The following is a 21405-nucleotide window of genomic DNA, read 5'->3' on the forward strand; positions in this document are numbered from 1 at the left end:
GGAAAACAACACAATCAACCAGAAGAGAAAAAGGAAGGTCAGGCAGTCGGTCGGTTAGCTAGTCGTTGTTCTATTAATATATTTTTCGCTGTTTCCACTGACCTTCCTCCACTGACCTTGTTTATTTGCTTCTTGCCAAGCGATACAAGTTATTACTCCACCCCCCCCCCAACCGACCCCCCCTCTCTACCTAGCCCAGTCAGAACACTCAGACTACCACACCCCACTCCCCAACGACCCCCCAACTCTCCCTTTCCTTCCTCCCCCTCCCCAAACCTGGCTTCTTGTCTACCTCCGTTCCTTAATGAGAGGATAATAATAATAATAATAATAATAATAATAATAATAATAATAATAATAATAATAATAATAATAATAATAATAATAATAATAATAATAATAGATAGCAATAAAAATAAAAATACATATAAACAAGTAGCTATCTTTTTACCATGTATCAAAAAGTAACACTTGGAAGTAATGCTTAAGCTAGTCTAGTATTGTTTAGTATCTCTCTGGTTTGCTGTTAAGTGTCCTAATAATAATGTATTTTTACGTCTGTCTTGTTTCTTTGTCCAGCCTGCCATCTGCCACTCCGTCAATATAAGCTCGGTAATCTAATGAAAGCACAGGCGTAAATAGACCAAAACAGGGCAGTACAAGACAACTGCTCAGGTGATAAGGACTAATTAATGCATCGCCCCTTCAGCCTTTAAAGTCACATGTTCGTCCTCGTTAGTCTTGGCATCGCGACGCTCACGCACACAAAAACACACACGCATCAATCTTGCATCAGTCAGCCGCGGGGACACGCCCTGAAAGCTGTCTATCAGTGGACGTGCACGGCCACCAAATGTCCCCGAGGTCGCGTCAGTCATGTCCGACCGAGGCTGCGTAAGGCGTTATTTTTTTTCCGCGTTAACTGTACGTGAGTAACGAAACTGATTGTCTTATTTTTTTAAGAAATTGTAGAGCATTATATTATATTTTATCATACCTTGCTTTTACCTCGTTAACCGTACCGTACCGTAAAAAAAAAGCTACTTGATAAGGGTCGCCTCGGGCATTTTCGGGACAAACAACGGCCCAGCGTCAGGCAAACGAGGCGCCGAGGAGGTGGTGTCAGGGAGGCATCAAGGATTTCTCACTAATTAAAGAACACAGCCAACGCCTTCTTGGCCTCGTTGATGCTCGGAGGCGAGGCGCGCAACACAAGGAAAGGGAGCCCGGTGTCTTACCTTCCTGGCCTGCCGCTCCCGCCCTCGTGCCGCCCTGCCCCGCACGCTGCGCCGACACTCCTGTTCTCGGGGTCCTCTGGAAGCTTGTTTGAGCCCGGCAGCATCAGAATACACCATGCATGAAACACTGAAAGGCAAACACGGAATCGATGTATACTTTATGGATTAGTGAACCTCTTCCGCAAACGCTCATTTCGGCCCGGCAGCAAAACGCATCGCCACCACTGACCACCAAAACACGGAAAGGGATGTCTGTGTTATAGCTGCGGATTACTTAACCTCTCCTCGTGCGGGTTGTTGTCTCTAGGTTTACAGTTACAGTTTTATGTGTGGAAAAAAATATAATCAACAGGGAAGGAAGTCGAATCAGAGCGAATGAAGCCTCGAGCCGAGCTTCAGGTACCGCTCACCCGACGCGGCAACAAAAAGCGATCTGAACCACAAGGAAAATAAAAACAATTACCAGTAGTGCATAAAAAGTGGAGAGAAAGTGGTACATGTGGAGAAAGGAGAAATGAGTAAGGAGTAAGAGTGGGGCGAGCAGGTCTGAGAGGAGGAGGAGGAGGAGGAGGAGACGGTGGAGGTGGTGGTGGTATTGAGGTGGAGCAGCAAAGGACTCTCTTTCAGATATGAATATTCACATCCGAGAGTCTGAGGCAGGCAAGACCGCACTCTCGTACACTTTCAGGTTGGGAAAGGGGGCGTCTCTGTCTACCCCCCCCCCCCCACACACACACACACTCTCCTCCCTTCCATTCCCCACAAAGCCTCTACCGGTACACACACACACATACACACACACACACTAGAACAGGCTCTATACCTACTAGTAGTCACTAAACTGATAACATTCATCCCTCGAATTTTCAATAAGTAAGTTAGGCAACCGAACATTAAGTATAATTGTATCCATTTCCCTCCTTTTTGCTCCGCCGGTGTGGCGATACAATGGGCGACCTTCAGCGGTGGGGCAGCCGGTAATCATATTTAATTGTATTGTGGACTCATGGCTCCGCCGCGCCATGCAGTATTGCTAAACATTTATTCGTGTTTCGCTCTCGACGGTCATTTACCGAGGCGCGAAACAGCGAGGCGTGTAACAGGGAGAGAATGTGTCCATTACGATGCAGTGTTCCGGTGGGGCTGGTGGGGTGGAAGGGCAGCGTGTCCAAAAGCCTCCTCCTGCTGCTGCTGCTGCTTGGTATTCGGCCGCCAACACAAGGAAGCACCGCGCGGCCTTAACTTATTTCGGGAACCATCAAGGCTTGTCCCTAAAGTTGAAGATGTATTCTCTTGCTTCCCCTTTGTGTCCAAGTCAACAAGTACACGCATGATTTCGCCTCCATGCAACTTGATTGTCGTTAAATGATAGTAGTGACCTCAGCGATGGACATATTGTAATTGTCACATCAGGCTGAGGAGGAAGTGTCGCCAGGAGGGTCCACATGATTCTTTACTGTGTCGACTTTAGAGTAACAAGACTCAACTTCCTTTTTATGTTGCGCTTTCACTCTCAAGCCTTGGGACTACCTTTGTTATCGTTAATGCATTATTAGTCATATTCATTAATGATCACATACAAAACTGATGAATTACATCCCCACCGACGATGATATTTTGCTCTTGAGCCCACAACCAAACAAACAAACAAAAAAAAAAAAATCATGTAAACTAGTAGTGTTGTCCTCGGTTTTCCGGACCTCAGACTTCGTAACAGTGATATTGGGTTTGCTGGGATTCGGTTGCGTTCATTGCAGGAGGTGAGGAACAGTTTGGTTACTCCTTACCAGCAGGGAGCTTGAGAAGAGGCCCTCTGCATTTTTTTTTTTTTTTTTTTTTGCCTGAGCCTTTTTTATATAATACGAGTATGAATGTTTGTTGTCAAGAACTGTTATAAGTGTTAGGTGTCTTCCCAAGCCTCACCCCCGTCCAGTATGCGTAGTGTGCGCGCGTGGGGCGCCGCTGCTGTGCCGGTGAACGAGAATATTACGATTGCTCCTTGGTTCCTCGTCCCCAGCCCATGTGCATCACGTGGTTCACAGCCCCGCGGCCTTCACAGCCATGGCTCATCCGTCTGCATGTTTATGATGCAACAATGACTTCATTTCACTTCCCTAGTACTACTACTTCGTCAGCTTCTATGAATTTAGAAAAGTATGGCAACTGCAGCGCTGGATGACTTTTAGCTTAACTTGCTTCACTGCCTGGACTTTATTCTACCACCAACTATTGTGCAACGCTTCCCTTCACCCTTCTCAGCGTGGCCCACGGCGACCCTCCCGGCCAGAGCCTGGACCGTCAAGAAGCTTTCGGTTTCCTCAAATCATCATGTCATTGAAAGATATGTTCCTGTGATTTTTCCTTTTTTTTCCTTCTTACCTCGCGCAGGTCCTCTGCCCTCGGTGTCGACGGAAGACTGGCTGCGTGGCTGTCTCCGCTCAGGGATCACACTCCTCGGGGTTCATGCTGAAGCAGCTTCGAACAGGGATGGCTGCGGTTCGTCCACAGATGGCGTTGTACCGCCTACCTTCCTTCACCTTTTAGTTACTCTCTCTCTCTCTCTCTCTCATGAGCAGTGTTACCATTCTGGTTTGTGGTGTTTATTACTGACATGTATCTCGTGTGTGGCAGACTTCTAGGTCCTGCTCGTTTTTCAGTTGTTTGCCTCTGCCACGCTCCGTGGATGGGCACCAGTTGTGAGCTTTCCTTCTGCATTTTATTATTCTTTTTTGTTTTCCCTTTTTAAGACTATGTTGGATAAATAGAGAATATATATTTCTTTGCACATTTATTTTAAGACTCAAAATTTGAACTCCCAAATATTACAAAAATGTACATACAAGCACACGGTGGAACTATTTGTTATGACAAACTTATGTTCATAAGATTACAGTAAGAACTAGCATGATGCAATGGCAATAATAATATTGACAATAATAATAAAGATGACGGCATAACAAACAGTTCGCCAGACACGGCTAAATAATAATAATGACATCGAGATCTAGCAATGAGTGATGAGCGATGAGAAATGAGGGTGACTCTGGTCCACGAGGGTGAGACTCATGAGGGTGAGGCAGCATGAGGCGATGAATACTGAACTAGGTACATCACTAGGCTCTCGCCCGGCGGGGACTTGTGCCTCCCGCCTCACAAGCTGGGTGGGGCGGGCAGCCAGTTTCAGGGCCACCTGAGGCGGCCCGAGTAAGCGGGCGGGTTTAGACTGACGCCCGCCCCCTGTACACGACGTGCTGCTGTGCGGGCGGGTCGGGAGCAGGCGGCGCCACCCCTTCTACAATCTCCGTTGCCGAGTCGGGCACCGCGTCACCGCGTGCTCCAGGACCCTCTCGCACACTGCGGCGGCTGCTTGCGCTCTTCCAATTGTAAAAAATTCTCTTCTTTGTCTCTCTGATTGCCACCGCTTCTTCTGCTCCTCGCTTAATCTTCTTCCATCAGTCCGCCTGAGAGTGAGAATATCGGGCCACATAGTGGCTTTGTACTCGGGTAAGCGTTGCCCAACCCTACATTACGCTTCCAAAATGAACTCCTGGGGGGTTGGGGGCGGCGTCTTTTTGGAAAGGTTGAGCGGCTGCGAGTCTGCAATATCGACCTGAAGTTCGACCATGGGCGATGAGGACGATCTCTGGTGGGGCTGAGCGCCCATGCCAGTATGTTGGATCTCCATGCCCTGTGATGGCGACGGGGCAGGTGCGTCTGGAGATGGTGAAGGCTGCGCCCCGAGGCCCACTGGCGTTGTCGACATCCTGGGCTCGTAGTAGCGTGACGGAGTGGGTGTTGTGAGAAGATGGACACGCGGCTGGGCCGTGACGGTGGGCTGCATAGGACTCATACTTCCGCTGCTACTGCTGCTGGCACCCCTCGAAGATGGGCACGACCATGATGAGGCTGGAAGTTGCAGGCGATCCATGGCGGGTTGTGGGATGTAATATGGGGCTGGGGACACTCGGGACCCAGATGGTAACCGTTCTCGGACCTCGTTGCGCATAATCATGGAGTGCAGGAGATCAGCTCGTCGCATGGTGTCTTCAGAGATCTTTGAGCCTTCTAGCAGAGTTCTGGCGAGGGTGGAGTGAGAGGCGGCCAAGCTGGGGCTGCACAGAGTGGAGGCCAGGGTGGAGTGGGTGGCGGCGAGGGAGGAGGAGCTTTGGGGAGGCTGGGCCAGGGTCTGAGCCAGCAGGGAAGGGGTGGGCTGGGAGGAATGGGGCTCCTCTTCCCGACGCAAAGCACGGAACTTCTTGTGGGGCTTGTAAGCCTCCTCCATGAGCAGGTCTGTGTTGATGATGGGGGGAGCCTGCAGGGCGCGGCGCAGCACAGACATGTCCTCCTCGCGGTCCTCCTCACTCTTCTCGTCGATTGACGAACGTGGGGACGAGCAGACTGATGGCGAGGAGAGCTTGTCGCTGCGGTCTGTTCCACTTTCGATGCCTGAATCGTCCGGACTATCGGATTTTCTTTTGCTGAAGGGGCACTTGAGGGGTGACTCTGTGGCCTCGTCACCGGAGGAGGCGCCCTCGGAATTGTCGTGGCGGCGGCGGGCCAGCGGGAAGGGTGGGCGCAGCTCTGTGTAGCCAGACACTTCGCTGCCGCATAGGGATTCACCGGAACTTGCAGATTCCCCAGAATACATAGACTCTGAGCAGGAGACTGGAGAGCGCATGGCTTCATCTGCAGCACAGGAGGAGGATGGGGAGCCAACGCTGCTCTCCTGCTCCATGCTCCAGGAAGACCGTGAGTCGTCCCAGGGTCCTGATGTGGCTGCTGTGTGCTCAGTCATCTTGTACTTGAGTAGCTTTTCAGAGTGTAGCGTGTTGAGTGTGCGCAGGTCAGGGATCTTGGCCAACAGCTCGCGATGCAGACTGGGGTTCTCTGGGTGGTGTTTGGATACCACAGTTTGAAGGCAGTTCACAAGGTGCCTCTGCACGCGCTCCACAAGCTCTGCGTTGCGAAGACCTGGTCTGTCGGGAGCAAGAACGACCACGGCGCAGAAGAGTGCGAGCTCTGCGTCACTGAGGCACAGGCTGTTCAGGCGCTCAGCAAAGTCGAACATGGAGTCCACCAAGAAGCGTGCGTTGACTGACGTGTGCAGAGCCTCGCGACGCAGCAGCTGCCCGTTGAGGCACAGCATGGTGTTGGAACGGGCGTCGAACATGGCTGCCAGGCGCACCAGCAGCACCTCAAACACTCCCGCCTTGAGCAGCGTGACCTGATCCTCCTGTGGCAGTTGCTGGAACCCAGGCAAGCGCTTGGCAAACTCCACGACACCGCGGATGGCTGGTGAGAAGCGCTCGCTGAAGTCCTGTACAAGTTCCTGCTGGCCGTGGAGGGGCACTGGCCTGGGGTTCAGTGGGCACGCTTGAGGAAGGATGGGGTTCAGTGGGCACGCCTGAGGAAGAAAAGAAAACAAGGTTAGTTGCTGGAACTTTTTCGCTGCGCCAAGGGATTATATCACAAAATAAATACCTCCTAAGATAAAATTAAGTACCCTCAAAGACAAGGCTACATCCTGCATAGCTTTATATCCTAGTGACCTGCCCCTCTCCCCCCCCCATTCCTGTTCTTCAAGCACATTCCTGGAACCTCCCAATTAGCCAAATACATAACCCAAGACCAGAGCACGCCAGGGAAGGAGTAACATACTGATTGACTAGCCTTATAATTATGATCAGAATGACTTGAGTAACTAAGTTTTACCTTGCCAACACGCAGCGAGTAGCGTGCGGCCGGCATATGCATTCCCCCCTCCCCTTTCTTCATTCCCCCATCAGTGTGGGAGTTAAACGCTGCACAATGATAGACTGGGTTCAGACCCATCCTCCTTCACCCCTTCCAAGGGCAAATTTCTGCCCAGACAGCGAGCGTCCAGTCTCCGCGGCCAGGCGCTGTTTGCGGATGTCCTTCACGTGTCCTCTGATAACCCAGTGTTACGCCCGACCTTCAAACAACCTCCGATAACCCTCGAGGGAGTATCCCCGGCCACCCCAAGGGGCGGAGCCAGGCTGACGACATCATCACCTCGATAATACGTCGTGTAAACAATTTACAAACTCAAGAGCTGCCTTGATTTGCCATCAGAATATTAAGTGGTCAACACGAGACCTAATAAAAGAACAAGGTGATGCGTTTGGGGAGCGTGAGGGGACGACAAAACATTTGAGAGTGATCTTGTGTGGGTGTTTCATGTTCATATCAGGAAAATGTTGTTTTCCTATAAGATGAATAAGTTAAATATAAAGGTGTGGTTAACCGAATTGTCTGTATGTAAACGGCAGTAGCGTGTCGGGTGAAACTAGTAATAGTGTGCAGAAATGAGCCCTCTGTTGATTATTCCACTTGTTGCCTGCTGCATATTAATGCCATGAATGTCATCATTACACTATTGCATATTCATTTCTTTTGTTGCGTCGTTAAGCAAAATCGCTTCAACTGACGCTCTTAGTCCCTTGGATGGCGCCAAGCCAGCCCTCCTCAGAGGTTATCTTTGTCCGATGCTGCAGTGCAGGTGACCATGGCGTCGCCTCCTCATATTCCTTACAAGCGAGGTCTTTGTGCAGCTGTCAGCAAAAAGGGCCGCTCCCTAACGCTTCCCATAGAAGTCGTCATAACACTAACTCGGGGACACGTCGCAGGTTATATCTAGCAGGGAATGTATACGTGTGGAAGCAAGATGTGACAAAGTACAGAAAGTTGGTTTACCTCCCTCCATACGTTTGGCAAAGGGAGGGAGGGAGGCGGGGCGGGAGGAAATTGCGGACCGTCTGACATCTGGAGCACCGCGCTCAGGATGCTTCCCCGTCTGGCTGGGGTGTGAAGCGGCAACATGGGGCTCGGGAGCACCATTTTGCAGAAATGACAGTGAAATTTTTTTTATGGAGTGCATAATATATGAAATCGCACTCTCCCATCTTCCTCCATGCGACAAGATACAAGTGACGTTACGTTTGGTAATCTTTTTCTTTACATCTTGAAACCTCTTGCAATGATCCATTATGAAAAAAATACTTTTTCCCTAGTCACGTGCCAAGAGAGGACGGCGGGGTGACTGGCGAGCTGGATGACTGGTTGGCAGCGTGGCCGCTTGTTTGGCGGGTATATTTGGCGGGCTCGGTGACCTTGACAGAGCGGGCGGGCGCACCAAGGCCGCAGTTTGAAATTAAATACTCGCCACGTGTTATTCTCCAAATACCAATATCTAATGCGACTTATTCAATGTCGTGGGTGACCCGTTGCCTGCCAGAAGCTCTCTGACCCACAGGGGCTCGCAGGGGTCATGAGCAAGATGTCTGTGGCGTAGCGAGATTCACCCATACGTAGTAGCGAGGTTCTGGCCAAACCCAGCCCCCAGCATCGACCACGCCACAGACCCTTGCGTCAGCCTCACTTTGTCCTGGCCTTCAGCTGGCGGTCCCATTCAGTCTCCTCGCAGGACCGCCACCTGGACTCTCGTCGCCCCCCACGGTTCACTCCATAAGCCACTTACTCGTCACTATATTGATGCGTGCTGCTTTGAACCAATTATTCTAAATGATGAGTCAAGATGATTGTCTATATGTGAGACATCGTGGGGGCCTGCATTCATTACATGAGACATACGCCTTAAACTGACAAGACACCAAAACCCCTGCCCCGGGAATGTTTGGCTAATTACGCGGCAACAGATGTCTGGGAAACTGCTGTGTAGCTTTGGAACAGCAGTCACAAGAATTTCCCGTCGCTGTATCCCTCTCCCTACGCTGTTGCAGCCACCCGCGGAGCCCTGGCGTCCGATCAATATCTTTGTGCAAGATTGTGTCAATGGTACTCCTCGAAATTGTTCCTTCGACTTTGAACCCCTAACACGCTTGGTTTCCTAGTACATCTTTAAGGTTTTCCACCCTCAACATCCATCGTCAGAAAAATATCCCGATGACTAGGCTACTTAATATATTGGTCAGGTCATCACTGCGACTCGTGCAGGAACAAACAACCTCTTTCTCCTGACCCTGAACATTAACCTTTTGTCTACATCAAATCGTACCCACTTTTTGTTCAGTCTGTTTTCCCTCGTATCCTTTTATTCAACCCTTGTCCTCTATCTTACAACCGCCCACTAGTCCATAACATTGTCCTTGTAAGCCTCCACCAGATGTTAACCGGCAGTTGTGCAGACAGCGAGGCAGCCAAGCTACCCGCCGGCTGGCCAACCATCTCGGCAGCCACAAGACTCGAGGCGCCAAAGGCTATGCAACCTTGGGCGTTTCCGACGTGCATTTGCTAATTCGGGAAACTCATGCAATCGACAATGCTTTACAAAGTTCTTTCGACTAGGAATTTCGATGATTTTTTCTCCTCTTCCTCTTCCCGAGTTGCAGCATCAAACAAAGCCTTGCCAGGGACATGACAGTGATGTGACCGGCTCAGTGCTGTCATCAAGGACCAGACGCCGGACAGTGGGCGTGCAAAAGGAGTCGAGACAGGGTGAGGAGACTCGAGGGGGAGGTTTAGGGGTGATCCCGGTACGCCCTCTACGCGACCCAGTCCAAGGTTATGAACGACGTCATATCAGGGTAAGGAACACGCGCGCACGCACACACCCGCGCTTATCCTTTCTCCGGTATTTCCGGTCTGAACGTGCCGCGTCCCGGCTGTCACCCCGGCCTGGCCCCGCCACTGCCCTGCGTTGGCAACACGGGGAGTGGAGCCCAAAGAAAATGCACCTTTAATATGACAAAAATAGCTCGCTGATTAAACCAAGACCCGTTAGGCTCAGTGACAGCTAAGGGGCAAAAATTGTATGTGTGTGTGCGACAACCACCACTGGGCTGGCGCAGAACCATGCAGCAGCCCGCGACACGAGGGTGAAGAAGCATCAATGAACTGCATTCGGTGTCCAGCAGAGCAGAGCCAGGAGGGTTATGTAAGTGGGCGGAGGGACGGGGAGCGGGAGGGGGCTTTGGATGTGGAGGGAGAGTGGGAGCGAAAGATCACGATGGGGAAGTGGAGGGGAGGATGTGTTACGTCAACAGCTTTGGGCGGGGGAGTGGGGGGAGGGCAGGGATGCGTAGACTGGATGACCGGTCGTTTCATTCTGCTAATGACATATGGTCGTGATGTATCCGGAGTAATCAGGGCTGTTGCGCGTCCCCACCCTGGCGACACCCCACCTCCCGCGTGCTGCTGCGTCGGACCGGCACATCACCCTTCCCCACCACCTCTCCCTCTTCCTCTGTCCCTGCCGCGACCTTGGCTGACCGCTAAGCCCCGACACGCAACTCGTCACCTCATTAGGGCGAGTCACAAAGGCTGAATGTGGCCCCCCTCTCCAGCCGACGCCCTCCCCCTCCCCCTACACCCACACCATGCCCAGGCCAGGCTCGTAGCTCGAACTGACGGCTGATAGAGGCGGAGCTCAAGAGTGTTCGTTGTCGGTATCAGTGGTTATCGCGTCATGGCAGCGGCTTCCTGCAGATAACAGCCCGTGAACTTGAACTCCCCTGACCTTGGGAACCCCGGTGCGGGTGAGTCGGGCCACCGCCGCACCGCTCCGCTGGTTGTCAGGTGGGGCAGCCAGTTACCTCACCACACAATGTTTTATGACGCAACATATTGAATTATACGATTGGAAATCCTATCAACTGGAAATAAAAACAAAACACCCAGCCTCTACTGTCACCCTTCCCTATCATCCTTGCCAGCCCCGCCTCCCCCAGTATCCTGCTGGGGGGTCTAAGCCATATCATCTTATGTTGTCGTCATCTGTGGAAGTTTGTACAGGCGTGGCTTCTCCCTGAACGTGAAAACGAGAACACGTGAACCGGCTACCTACAACACTTGAGTGCATGCTGGTCCTGGGTATCCTTCCTAGGAACTCCCCCCTCTAGCATGAGTGAACCTGACATAGTATCCTTTCTTGACTACTTAGTTTCATGAACCCCCTAGTCCTTATAAACCTAACGGTTGATCCTCGATCCTATAAACTTAATAATACAACCCAGAATTCTGACTTGATGATTACTCTCTTCCCTAAAGCTATCTCTGCAGGCATGTGAATCACTAATTTCCTAGCTAACACCCCAAACAGAGTGGTTAGGACACTCACCAGGGTCGGCGGGCACTGTGTGAAGGATGGCTGGGCGCGAGCCTGCTGCAGCATGGGTGCCACCTTGTCGCGGGTGAAGTCACAGGTGTCCATGTGGGCGCGAATGATGGCGGCGGTGACTCTGGTGTTGTCTTCCAGCTCAGCCAACACTGCCCTCTCCTGTGACCTGGCGTTCACACTCTGCATGGCTGCCAAGATCTTGGCCTTCTCTCGCTTGGGCACCCGCCCGAAGCGCACGGCTGAGGAAGAAAGAAAAACAAAATTTAATATACGAGAACCAATATGAAATGGAAGTGAAGTTTGCACTTTTTTGTGGCAAGGCTGTCATAGTTTGCTTAGATGAGAATGGCTGCAACGGCATGACTCACTATACCACCAGCCACACTGAGGTACACAACACGTGATCCTGAGTAAAGCCCCTGCTGAATGAGGCTCCTAAGCCCATGTCCCATCACAAACCTATCAGTGATTCCCTGTGGCCTCCCTTCTCCAGGTGCGAGGTGAAGCCCCGCCAAGCTGCTAAGTAGGGCGGGGAGCAGCAGCACCCAAGTGTTAATGCACGTGAACCGACACTGGAGATGATGTGTGTAAGCATGGTGTAGGAAATAGTTAAATAAAATGTAAAGTCAGTGAGAAGTGAGGAGCGCGGGAGAGGCTGGTGGAGGGCTTGTCCCCTCCCACCGCCTGCCTCCCCTCGCTACAATCGGCCGACGACCCGCAACTCCACACGTGGCTCTCCACTCCTGCCTCTACCAGTCCGACCCTGCTAATTTTCCTGACATAAACCACACAGATAGACACTATGGACGTTGTCCTTCCTTTCTTCTGTCAACAGGTAGAGCCAACTATAAAATCCACGCTCTAATCTCATCACTGCTGGGCTATGGTTCAGATGCATGAGCAGCGTCGCCTGGCTTGGAGTCAGAGTGGAGTGTTTCAGTACACACTCACCACCTGCCCTATTGATCAAACTTCCTCCCCCTAACAATCGATCGAATACTGTGTGACTAGCGTCGGTCTTCACGCCACTGTGCCGCGGCCTCCCGCCTCCCGCCTCGACCAGAGTTCATTACAGCCCAACACAGAAAACAAGTCGAAACTTACTCATGTAATGTGGCGCCACGCCATGTTGTAATAATCCCTTCAGTATAGGTAAATCTTCTTCCGGCATTTTCATTTGTGATGTAGGAATGTCACAAGCACAACAATCCACAGGGGCAGCGGCAACACCACTACCACAAACACAAGCCAAAGTGTTCCTTGATGCACCAAAGATCACTCAAAATCTCACTAAGAAGCACACGTCTTGATCACTGTATCAGGTATGGAGCAACACCTTAAGTCACTGAAACTCCAGTAGAATGTGGTATTCCAGGTGAGGCGTCGCTGGCTATATAAACATCCAACTATGTGGGGGTGCGTGTGAGAGAGAGTGGAAGAGAGCGTCCACACCTACTCCTCCGTTCACGAGCTCGTTCAGTGAGCGACTGGGAGCGTGTGAGTACGGGGCTGGTTGGCTGGGTCGCTCCCGCCATCCCCCGCCACACAGGCCACCTCACCGCCGCCGCAACCCCGCGCACACGACTTTCACCCGCTCTGCACACCTCCCCGCCACGCTCACTCTTACTACAACCACCACTCGCTTTCATTGTCATTATCGACTGCATGACATATTGGCACAAGAGGCACTTTCCACCATCAGTGGCACTCCCTGCCTTACCATAATTGTGGCAGTATTTTGCATTCCTGGCAAGGAGAGCACCAGAAGAAGGGAGAGACTCTAGGCTTAACCTTGACGTCATAAGGTCGAAACTCCGGGTTAGCTCGCTGCGCCGCACGCGTCTGCCTTGGCTGTGGCCTTATCGGTGGTCACCTTCAAACCTACGCCTTCCTCTGAACGCCAACACCGGAAATGGGAAGTGCGACTCGATGCAGGTAGCGGCCGTACTTCCGTGTGTGCTGCACCCCATAGCCCCTGCAGCACGGATCCAGGGGACGCCCCGAGGCCCCTAAGTTCTGCATTTCTCAAGTAAAAAGGAAGCAACAACTTTTGTGCAAATGAGTCCCACTTTTGTTCAGATCCAGCTAAGCTCACCTGGTTCAGTGAATAAACTCGATTCCCTCGATTGAGTAGTGTGAGTTGTGTGAGAGAAGAAAGTGCACGCAACACTTCGATGATTCCTCTCCTTCCTGCCTCTCACCCTCACCAGTGAACCTTGGTATACCTAGCTCTCCCCGTACCCAGTCTCCCCTCGCCGCCTCGGGCGCTCGCCTCCACGCTCCCCTCATCTAAAACACGACTGGCGCGATCGTTAAGGGGTCTCTGAACCCTGGGAACAAGGGGCTAGGGTGAGGGAGGCAGCAGCAACTCCGCCCGGGCCAGACATACGCTTTGTGTCAGAGGGCAGACGGAGGCAAAAATATACTCCCTTGCACGAAGCCATGAAGGTACTGGGTTCATTTTACATCTTGGAATAACTTAATATTTTTATGAGGATGAGATGAAGCTGAGCTCAGTGACTTGAAAATGATTGGTACCTTTACAGTGCCTCATTATTACAATGCAGAACAAACATATCAGGACTGCCGCCTTACTAGTTGTACCAAAAAGACTGTGAGCGAGACCGTGGGGGACGCGGGCGTGACAGGGACAGAAGGAGGCACGAGTGTACCCTTCAGCTCGGCGGGGGCCAGGGGGCCAAGGGGGGAAGGGCGGCTCAAGGAACTGACTCGTTATCGTGATGCACACTCGGCCCTGGCATTTCCCGTGCAGACACAGGGCCACGCTTCCACCCACCCTCCCCCTCCCCGCCGCCACATAGAAAATGGGAAATAAGAGCGAGGCTGAGATGCTCCCTCCCTCCTCACCTTCCTGGCTGCCTCGCCCCTAACAAAGCGTCACAAAGGAGCCTCCCTTACACTTTCCTGAGATATAAGATTCTACTTTATCATTATTTGCTCTGAAGCGCCTCCACCGGCCAGCCTGGAGTGACCTTTGCTAATGAGACACATGACTTGTCCAGTGAGTGGACGATGAATTGTGTACCGACTAAGTGACTGAACCAACAACCGAGCTCTGATATATATGTATATGAATACACACACACACAGAGAGAGAGAGAGAGAGAGAGAGAGAGAGAGAGAGAGAGAGAGAGAGAGAGAGAGAGAGAGAGAGAGAGAGAGAGAGAGAGAGAGAGAGAGAGAGAGAGAGAGAGAGAGAGAGAGAGAGAGAGAGAGAGCACGTGTCCCCTCAGGGGGGATACGTCACTGCCTGGTGGGGGGGAGTTGGGAGGACAGGCACTAAACTCTACGGGTGGCGCACGTAGCCAGTGCCATACTAGGGGTGTTACGCAACGCCTCCTCGGCAGCCTTGACTAAACAGATGAGTTGTTATCCCTCGAGGCGAGGCAATGATTCCCGTTGCCTCACCTCTGAGGGTAACCACTCAATCACCTGCCACATGGAAGGATACTGTTATGGACACAGTCACGGTGAACCTGCATCACAACTCTGCCTCAGACCAGCTTCAGAGAGCCATCACTCACAGTATTGAACACAAGAGACTGAAGAGACACTTACCAGTCCTGCGGGCCGTTGGGAAGGGAAGCTGGACACTTTTGGCTTTACTCAAAGCGTTCAGCGCCTGTAGGCACCACCAATCCGGCAGCAACATGAGTCTTTTCACTGACAGACTTCACTGCACATGTGGAAAGTGATCGGCTGAAGGTGCACTTTCACCAACACGGGGTGAGTGTTCTCTATGCACTGACAAACAGGATATTCCTTCCACAGAACTGGAAACAATTTACTGAGACAATTTGCTGCGTGTTAGCCTGCGAATAGGGCACAGCCTCGGCAAGGGGGCCTGTAGGAGCTTGGAGACAATATTCCTGGACTGGTCAACCACTCGTGCCACTCTCCTTAATTAAACACTGACTCCTGAATGTAGAGGAAATAAATCCACACAGTCACTGGTCGCTTACAAGCACCGCGACACAGGAAGGGTCGTGTGAGCTGCGCTGCTGTGTTGAAGCGTCGACCAGCAGGCTCTAAGTGCAGCAGTGGGTGTATGGCAGAGGGCAGACGAAGCAGCGTGACTCTCTGCAGCAGGCTGTGAGCGTCAAGGAGGTGCTCCGTGCAGCCGCGACGAAAGGGGCGGCGGTACTGGGGGCCGAGCACCGTCAGGTCATCCACCCGTACCTTCACTTTCCTACCGCGTGACGTCACCGGCGTCAACTCACGCCACAAGTAGGTCAGCCGCAGGCCCCAGCTGAGGCCGGGCTGTAAGGGCCATATCGCCTCCCAGACCAACACTTTCCTCGCCCTAATGTCGCTCCAACTCGCACCTCGCTGCCGCACACTCCTGCCGCGCACACACTTTTCTTATGTGATGCCTTACACTTGACGTCGTCTTTTTTGTTGCTGGATTTCGATACAAAAACAAACCATTGCACATGATCCACGGAAGCATTGACGCGCGGCAACACGTGTGCGAGGCTGGCGACGACTACTAACGCTACTATTACTGCTTTTGTTGTTGTTGTTGCTATTATTATTATTATTATTATTATTATTATTGTCATCATCATCACTTTCATTGTTTGCATTATCATTATTATAGTTCTTTTGTTATAATTATTATCTCTACTGCTATTAATGTGTCCACTCTTCTTTACCCTCATCCTCCTACTATTGCTACCATTGATACACCTATTAACAGCGATGATAATAGTAGCAGAAGTAGTAGTAGTGGTAGTGGTGGTAGTAGTAGTAGTAGTAGTAGTAGTAGTAGTAGTTAGAGGAGATAAAGAGGATGAAGAAGTGGTAGTAATGTAAACAGTAAACAAAGAAGTAGTGACACCAGGAGCAGCGGTAATGGAGGCTGACGAGTAGACCCTCTGACTCTTCTCCACCTCCTCCCCCCCGCCCCTACAACACCCCCGGCCGTAACCACCACCACCACCACCACCACCAGTCCTCCTCCCCTCCTTCAGCCTGACAAACGTTAGGGAGCAGCCGAGAGGAACGAGCACCGCGTCGCAGCAGCAGCGGCGGGCTTTACTGTATGCCTTTGACTCGTCCTACAAGGCTCATCCTCCTCCGCCCCTGCCTCTGCCGCCCGCTCTTCACACCCACGTTCCATGCTGCGGTGATGAAAGGCGTTGCTGCTCCGGGAGACATGAAGGGGGAGAGGGAAAGGGGGAGGAGGAGGATTAGGAGAGGGAAGAACTGAAAAGTGATAGGAATTTTCCGGAGAGTTCAGGTGTGCTCAGCGGACGTGTTCACTTCCTACTTTCTGCTTCGCGGCGCCTGACCTTCCCTATTGCCACGCCCGCCCTCGCTTTTATTCTCTCTCTCTCTCTCTCTCTCTCTCTCTCTCTCTCTCTCTCTCTCTCTCTCTCTCTCTCTCGTGCCCATCTCATTAATATGGTTGTAGCTTTTGTTGTGTTCGGAAAACATGAGATTCGGAAAAGTAAATAAAAAAGAAAATGAAAGAAAGAAAGGAGGAGGAGGAGGAGAAGGGGGAGGAGGAGGAGGAGGAGAAGGGGGTGGTGGAGGCGGAGGAGGAGGGAAGCGATGAGATAACACGGCGAGAGTAACTGGAAACGAGAGAGAGAGAGAGAGAGAGAGAGAGAGAGAGAGAGAGAGAGAGAGAGAGAGAGAGAGAGAGAGAGAGAGAGTGGGCGTGTGTGTGTGTTCGTAAGTGCGTGTAACTTAGAATCTTCGGGTCAAGCGCGGCCACTGACTCACCCTCACTCTTCCCCCTCACCTCGCCCCTACAGCCCCCTCACCCACCCCCGCACCCCTTCGAGGAACAGGTGAGCGGGTGCGAGGGAGGGGGGGGAGGCGAGGGAAGGAGGGCGGCGTGGCTTAGGGGGAGGGGGGGGAGGGAAGGGGAGAGAAGAGATGGCATAATAACACGGAGAGAGAATCTGGAGGTGAATCCGTTACTCTCTCCTCTTCTCCCTCCCTCTCCCTCTCTCTCTCTCCTCCCTCCGTCATCGCCTCCTTCCTCCATTCCGCCCCGGCAACTTCCCCCCCCCCCTTCCCCCTTGTGGTGTAATAACATCTACGTCAACGGGGGGAAACACGCAAAGAGGAGGCACTTCTTCCTACCTCTCTCTTCCTTCCTTTCCCTCTATTTGTTTTTTGGGTTTTTTTCCATACCCAGAGAGGGAAGGACTTGGCGCAGCTCTGTAACGCAGGAGTGCCGTGATGAATTATTGAAAAGGAGCTGGTTTCGTCAGGGCCACTTCCATTACCAATACCTCCTCCTCCTCCTCCTCCTCCTCCTCCGCCGCTTCTTCCTTTCCGTCATCAGCAACGAGTGCCTCTCAAGGGCCGCGGATCGAGTGGGCTTATCCTGTGGTGGTTCTGGATCACTCCGAGTCGGGGGCAGAGGAAGGGAGTGAGGGGGTGGAAGGGGGGCAGGAAAGGCGGGAGGGCGGGCGGGTCGTTCACCCTGCGGGGTCGCCCCAGTACCCCTTTCCTGCCCCTTCCCGGCACCAGACTCCCTCTACTGCGTGTGTGCCCCGTTATTTGGGTCACCCGTGGCACTGTTTGTTGGGTCACCTACGACTGTGGACGGACAGGCGGGGCAGCCACGTCCGGGACACCAACAGCCTCCACCCACCCCCGCCGCTCCCCATCCCATTCCACCTCGCCCGCTCTCATCCCGCATCAGGCAGGGCAGCAACTTAGTTTGGCGTGATTACGTAATTGTATAGTAACTAGATGAGAGTCCTTTTGTGCCGAGAGAGAGAGAGAGAGAGAGAGAGAGAGAGAGAGAGAGAGAGAGAGAGAGAGAGAGAGAGAGAGAGAGAGAGAGAGAGAGAGAGAGAGAGTACTATCAGCACCCTCTCCGACCGGTCACACAATTACACACACACTCACACACACACGCAGGGAATATCATGTTGTCTAGCAAGCTTGGTGAGGTCGCCCTGCCACCGCCTCCCCCCTCCAGTGATGCCATAACCCCAAACAAAAGTTTCCTACCCTCCCGACCTGACCTCTGCCGTTCTCTCTCACTTTTCCCGTCCTCCCTCCACTTCATGCCACATCATCGGGAGTTGAGGCGACACATACGAGTCGCCGCCAAGACTGACACGCGTGGTTCTTTGTGCCAGTGATAGGAGGTCAGGCGGGAATGAAAGGAGAATGTCGGGTCACAGCACTCCCAGGCGCATCTGGGTCGAAAGGTCACCGGGGCCTGACCTGAGCTACAGTTAGTTCCTGGATGTCATTGTTTGCTTAAGATCTTTCCTTTCCTCCCTCTCCCTCCTTCGCACGCTCCAGATCACTCCCGATACTCCCTCCGCGGAAGTTCATGATGCCCGTACACGAGGCGTCCTCCCCACCCCCTCGGTCCTCTCCTACCATCCATCCTTGGGCAAAATAGGAAAATAGACGGAGAGGCCGCAGTGTTGGCATCAGCAACAAGGGCGTGACCTGCGGGGTCATGCGGACACAGGGCAGCGGGAGGTGTAGCCGTGGGCGCCAAGGTGGGCTCCTCCTTCCTCCACCCCCACCACCTGCCCACGGTCACCTTCACCAGCCACACCGCTTCCCGCCTCCTCCCTCACCCTTCACCCCCACCGCCCCTCCTGCATGCCAGCACCCGCCGCGTGTCTCCCGGGCCAGTTATGTGCCCACGAAGAGCGGTAATCCAGTCCTGCCCGGCCCCGAGAGGTGACCTTGGACGCCGCGGACCAGCCCCTGGAACTAATGCCCTCCCGTGACCTGACCTCCCGCTGCCCTCAGTAAACATTCCTCGACCCTTTCCTCTTCCGCGGCACCTCGAGGCGTGGGAGCGATGATTTGTTTTGATGTGTGTGTGTGTGTGTGTGTGTGTGTGTGTGTGTGTGTGTGTGTGTGTGTGTGTGTGTGTGTGTGTGTGTGTGTGCTCTCTCCTGAATCGGTTCTGTGAAAATACGTCAGAGCGAACATTTTCACTTCCTGAGAAAGAATGCAAGAATGTCTTCATCTCATACACAGTTGGGTTTCTTCCTCAGCAGCGAGGGCGTGGTGGGGCCGAGAGGAAAGGAGGGGGGCAGCAGGGAGGGCGACTCTTCCTTCTGAATCTTAAAAGTTGCTCTAGAAGTCAAGACCTTGTTCTCTGGCGCCTTCATTGCCCTACATCAGGCAGCTCCCACCCCCAGTCCATTCTGCCCACCCTGGCATGCCCCACTCTACAACGCGGAGTAACGGGCACCAGACTGACCCGGCAGGCGAGGACAAAGCCTCATAGCATCCCGAGAAGCCAGGCGGGGCAGGGCATTGGTCTGGCGTTCTCTGTTGACCCGACAAAGTCACGTTGTCCTACTTAGACATGACAACAGAGGCCTTATGCCGCATGGATGGCTACGAGAGAGAGAGAGAGAGAGAGAGAGAGAGAGAGAGAGAGAGAGAGAGAGAGAGAGAGAGAGAATGTTATGAGATGAATTAGTGCTATGTGGTGTGGTATGGATGAGGGAACAGCGACGTGGCAAAGTCTAGGCAAACACTCACCATCTCTAGACATGCCAACGGCGATGCATTTCTTCAGGCGACAGTACTGGCACCGGTTCCTGTTGATCCGCAGGATGGAGCACTGCTGGTTCTTGGTGCAGGGGCGGTACTGGATCTTCTGCTGGATGCTGCGGCGGAAGAATCCCTGCAAGACACAAAGAGAAAAAACGCGACTTTAGTAACGCTACAATCAAGAAAATGAAAAGCACACTTGAATGCGTCCTTAACCTTAGAAACACAGTCAGCCCTCATCCGTCTAATGCCCTCCCCGCGGCGGGCCGGAAGCCTCTCACTCAGCCATGGGAGTGTTTCAATTTACCTCACGTTTCCCTTTTTGTCTCCTGGGGCGCACTCTGCACAATGCCTCGGAGGACCGTAGCCCAGTGCAGCCTCCCTCACGAAGATGTTTTGTTGTCTCTTTCTCTCCTTCCTCCCCTTCTTCCACGTGCCCAATGGGTCCTGCCTGATCAGTGCTCACCCCACGGAAGACGACACCAAACAGAATCCTCAGGGCCGCCTCCTCCTATATAAGCTTAGCAACCTTACTTCCTCCTGGAAATGCCATCGTCAAGACTCTGGACGGACGCGTGTGTGCACTCCTGACCGTGAACTTGAGGCGTGCGTCGGCGGGTTCTCGGCAGCGAGGAGCCAGATTTCCCCGAACGCCATGACGCATAAAACCCGTTGTGGGGAGCTTTCGGTCCTAACAAGGAGGGGGAGGTAGAGGCTGGGCGAGGCGGGGCAGCGTGGGGCGAGGCGAGGGAAGGGTACGAGTAGGGGAGATTATAGGGTATTGTGCGCAGAGGGACCATAAGGAGGGAGACTGACAGGTGTGATGATGAAGGGCGTCTGGAGGGTTCGGGCGGTACGCGGAGGAAACAGGGTCCGATCGGGGAAGAGGAGGAGGAGGAGGAAACGAGCCAAGCGTCACGATATAAAAGACGGGAGAAATATGTTAACGCAAATACAAGCATGTCACAACGTCGATTTTTCACATGAGTCTTTCCCCTTCCTCCTCTTTCTTCCCCTCCTCCTCCTCCCCCCGACTCTTTCTCCTCCGTGTGTGCGTCACCTCATCTCGCCCCCCCCTCCTCCTCCTCCTCTTCCTCCTTTCTTCTGGTGCGTTACAAGCCACGGTCGGGGGAGCAGAGCAGCCCCACACACACACACACACACACACACACAGTACCGTAAGACCGAACCAATGACAGACGGCCACGCAGCTCACACCATCCCAGCTTCCCCACGCCCCCCTACCCCCCCTCACACAACACTCCTTTCCCGTTTTCCTAAAGTCCACCCTAAACACCTCTTCTTCCCATTTACTCCCTCTCCCTCTCTATCCACTCCTCCACCTTGTTTTTTTCTCTCCATACCTTTCCTTCCTTCTCTCCCTCCCTCCCCTCTATTAAAGTAACAGTGGGTGTGTTCTATTAAGATAAAGACCGAGGACAACACACACACACACACATACACACTCGAGAAGAGGACATAGCTGGAGGTGAGGGAGGAGGAAGGGAGGGAGGGACTGAAGGAGGAGGGTGGAGGGGACTTCTCTCT

General features: G+C 52.9%; 1 protein-coding gene across 7 annotated transcripts in view; it reads right to left on the minus strand.

The window, feature by feature from the left end:
* Positions 1-4011: 4011 nt before the first annotated feature.
* Positions 4012-21405, minus strand: part of LOC126995681 (nuclear hormone receptor E75-like) — a 94664-nt gene continuing 77270 nt past the window's right edge. For 4 of the 7 annotated variants that reach the window (XM_050855452.1, XM_050855455.1, XM_050855453.1 and 1 more), the window contains exons 3-5: positions 19846-19990; positions 11335-11573; positions 4012-6642 (exon numbers count right to left, since the gene is read on the minus strand). In XM_050855452.1, coding sequence (XP_050711409.1) covers positions 4765-6642; positions 11335-11573; positions 19846-19990 — 2262 coding nt within the window. In that variant the 3' untranslated portion in view covers positions 4012-4764. Of the gene's footprint in view, positions 6643-11334; positions 11574-12438; positions 12890-14913; positions 15738-19845; positions 19991-20164; positions 20356-21405 lie in introns of those variants that run through there. The other 3 variants (XM_050855458.1, XM_050855456.1, XM_050855457.1) reach the window with 3 other exon arrangements.

This window comes from Eriocheir sinensis, chromosome 8, assembly GCF_024679095.1.
Source record: "Eriocheir sinensis breed Jianghai 21 chromosome 8, ASM2467909v1, whole genome shotgun sequence".
In the NCBI taxonomy this organism is placed as follows: Eukaryota; Metazoa; Arthropoda; class Malacostraca; order Decapoda; family Varunidae; genus Eriocheir; species Eriocheir sinensis.